Here is a 3609-nt window from a genome sequence, read left to right on the forward strand (position 1 = left end):
GGTTTATTTTTTCTTGGAACAATCAAGAGGTTAACTGCAATACTATCATGCACAATCTGTTCCAAATCCTGTCCGCTCATGACCACATTTGTGGAACACAAAATCAGCCTCAAATCATGCAACGAAACACGCCATTCAATTGGTAGTGTGATTACGCAGATCCATAATTTTTTATTAATAAACACATTTATGTTGGGAGACCAGTGAACACTTTGGCATAATCTCGTTTTGCCGTTGGGTATCAACTAACAGCTAATTCAGTGTCAATGGTTCACGCGGTAGGCCAGGTTCTGTGCCGCGTGGAACAGTTTTGCGCTGCACAGGCCTGTTCACTCGTCCGTGATACATCACGTCACGCAATTTACTACGCATTCACATCATTCCTCCTCACCCCTCATCTACCTCCACCCACCTCGCTCTGCTTCTTCGCTGCGGAAGGGAAATCCACCAGAGGGACCAAGGTGAGCAACAGCGCCCTCGTCGTCGAACTACTGGGCGGCGGCAAGGATCACTCTCCTCTGCCGGGCCGGCAAGTGCCGGGGGCAGGCAAAGCGGATAGGTACCCCATTCCATCCCACTCACGATCTCCTGCAAACGCTAGGTCGCCATTGATCTTACTTTTTTTGCTTCAATTGATTAGAGTTCTCAAAACATTTTTTAGGGGTAGAGAGGGAAGATGACTGATTTTTTTAGCGGGATCCAAGCTGGTATGGTTGTCAATCGATTAGAGAACAGTGAACAGTCGCCCGAAGATTGGAACAGTGATGGGGATGGTTCAGGGGGCACAACTGGTTTGCTTGAATCACCATGTTTCACGTCCAGGCTTTCTGTGCTCAAAGTGGGTTCAGTCATAAGCAAGTTTTCTGAATTCAAGTGCCAATTAGTCAGGGAAACTGGATTCGATGGAATGCTTGAGATAAAATCATGGCAGAAGATCAACCTGAAATACAACGCTTATATAATGGATAGAGTCGATGTAGATTCACGTATAATAAATCTTGAGCGCCAAGGTGTTATTGAACTATGTGACAAGGACATGAATTATGTGTTTGGCATCCCATGTGGCGATTCAACCATAGAAGGCGAGGGAGTTGAGCCGTCAGTAGCTTGCATTGAGTATACCCGTGCGGCAGCATCGTTTAGTGATAGAGGCACCCACAGCCTGAAAGCAGCAGAGGCATACTTAAGCAGATGCATAGCAGAATCATCTACTCAATTAGAGCAGGACTGCTTCAAAATTGCTTTTGTTATTTTTGTTGTTGGTCATGTGTTGGCACCTACTGCGAAGCACGATTATATATTAATTGATTTCTGGGCTGCACTGAATGATATCAGCAAGATAAAGGATTGGAATTGGGGAGGATACGTGTTGAAAAATCTTTTTCAAGCTGTCAAAAAGTTCAAGGCAGATGTTTTGAGGAGAAACCCAACCGTGCATATAGTTGGATGTCATCTGTTTCTGCAGGTGTGTGTTCGTTTTTGTCTTGATGAAAATCATTAGAAGTTTTCTAATCAGTCAGTCGCACATGCTCACATATGATTCTAATGCTGTTGTTTTCATTTGCAGCTTTTTGTGCTTGATAGCCTCGAGCTGGGTGTTCTAAACAGGGCAAGAGGTGTAACCCCGCGTATAGGCTTGTACGACTATGAGTCGATCAAGAATATGGTTGAGAAAATTACAGTGAATTCTGCCCCGGGCGAAGTTTCCTTTCACGGCCCACCGGTAAGCAAAACATGCCAAATCGAAGACATTTTTTTATCTCAGTCAGTACTACATCAAAACACGCTTCTTACTTTTGGAAAACAACAGGTGCGGAGCGAGCTCTCCGTGAGAAACCTAAGTGTGTGTCGTCCGAAGGAAGTTTGTGCAACAAATACACCAAAGCCCACGACAGCGCCCAAAAAGGCAAATGCAACGTGCACACCAATTCCACGGAATAGCTATGCCAAAACCGATGCGCAAGAGTTTTCAAATTATATACGAACACGCTACCCAAGCATAGTATGTCTCCTAAAGCCATTGTCCATGTTCATCAGATACATACAATTTGACTACCACCTAACCTTTTTTTATATGTATTTATCTAGTCAACGGAGAAACTCGGCGTACTTCTCCGTGAGCAGAATGCCCGTGGGCTAGCAAATATTTCAGAAATGTGTCAAGCCTTCCAGTCCAATATGTTCACTTTCACTGACAAGCTAATGATATGCATAGCAGATAGCTGCACTTGTTGCAAGGCGCATGGAAGCAAAAGGTGCATCTTGAAGAGGGAAGACACCAACACCGACAATGTACCTCCCATGGCATCAGTAGATCAAACCCAATTCAGCACGCCTTTAGTAAGCAAGATTGGACCCCGATTACCAGCACCAGGGAACCATGAAGGTACATGATCAATCTTTTAAAATCATACAAGCGACCTTATAGGACCTAGGCACCCCCTTGACCCTACTTGATCTGCCTTGCCAGGCACCGTGTCGGCGAACAGCCCTGTGTCTTGGAAAAGAGATGGCAGTTTATCTTCAAGCGTACAGTCAGGCACATCAAAGAAAACCTACTCACGTGATCAGCAGGCTATTGTTGCACTAACCCCAACATACAGTCAGAGCCCACACTATCAGAACCCCATATCACAGGATAGAACCATAATGGAAATCGCTAGCAATATTGTCGCATTTACCGAAAAAGGGTTTCCCCCCGCTTTGTATACAAAGCAACCAACCGAACCATCCAACGATAGGTGCTGGGGTGGAAACAGCACAGTCACGCCCAAAAGAAAAGAAAGAGAAAATACAAGAGAAACAAACGCCGACAACGGCGGATCGACAAAGAAACGAAGAAGCCTCGTGGCCGCTGCACCCACCGGAGATCTCCCACCAGACTCCGAGCCTCCGAAGCACCGGTACCAATCAACACCTCCAAGAAGGAACGCGACGAAGACGACGCTGCTGCCAAGTGTTTCCCCCGGTACGGTGAGGGGAGAGGAAGGGTAGCTCCGACGCCCTCCAGGAAGGTCTGGCGGCACCCACAAGCACCACCGCGTCGATGTCGGCCAGGCCAACAGAGATTTCTCCCGATCCCAACCTCCACCTCAGGCACTCCGAAGCTCGCCGCCAAACAGACCCTCACCCTGCGCCAGCCCGGACACGAAGCGTTCAACGCTGTCTCACCACGGCACCGTGAAGCATGGTCGGCACGATGAAGAAGAGGAGCCGGGACCAGGCAACAGCACCATCGGCACGCGGGAGGGCCCCACCTCCACCGCTGAAGACGGTAGCTGACCGGACGCAATGGCAGGAACACACCAGGCCCGTGGCCGCACAGGCCCAGCCGGGAACGCAGAGGCCCGTAAAGTTCCCGCCTTCGCGCTGCAGCCGGCACGCCGTCGGCTCCGCCGCCCCTGTCCAAGCTGCTCCCCTTCCTCCCCACACCGAAAGCCGCCAAGGGAGGCACCACCAACACGCGCACCGCCGGCCACCATCACCAGGTCGCCGGACCGCCACCGGCCGAGCCGCACCACCGCCGCACGCCCACGACGGAGAGGAACCACCACAGCCGCCGGCAGCCCGAAGCCGGACCCCAGCCGCCGCCAACGCCGCCCGCGGCCC

General features: G+C 50.1%; 1 protein-coding gene across 4 annotated transcripts in view; it reads left to right on the forward strand.

Annotated features, from left to right (window-relative positions):
- The first annotated feature begins 328 nt into the window (after positions 1-328).
- LOC119275694 overlaps positions 329-3609 on the forward strand; it is a 5810-nt gene continuing 2529 nt past the window's right edge. Inside the window, exons 1-6 of one of the 4 annotated variants that reach the window (XM_037556586.1) lie at positions 329-559; positions 662-1465; positions 1568-1723; positions 1811-2002; positions 2089-2386; positions 2471-3585. In XM_037556586.1, coding sequence (XP_037412483.1) covers positions 677-1465; positions 1568-1723; positions 1811-2002; positions 2089-2386; positions 2471-2994 — 1959 coding nt within the window. In that variant the 5' untranslated portion in view covers positions 329-559; positions 662-676 and the 3' untranslated portion in view covers positions 2995-3585. Of the gene's footprint in view, positions 560-661; positions 1466-1567; positions 1724-1810; positions 2003-2088; positions 2387-2470; positions 3586-3609 lie in introns of those variants that run through there. The other 3 variants (XM_037556587.1, XM_037556585.1, XR_005135832.1) reach the window with 3 other exon arrangements.

The sequence above is a fragment of the Triticum dicoccoides genome, chromosome 3B (assembly GCF_002162155.2).
Source record: "Triticum dicoccoides isolate Atlit2015 ecotype Zavitan chromosome 3B, WEW_v2.0, whole genome shotgun sequence".
NCBI classification, from domain to species: Eukaryota; Viridiplantae; Streptophyta; class Magnoliopsida; order Poales; family Poaceae; genus Triticum; species Triticum dicoccoides.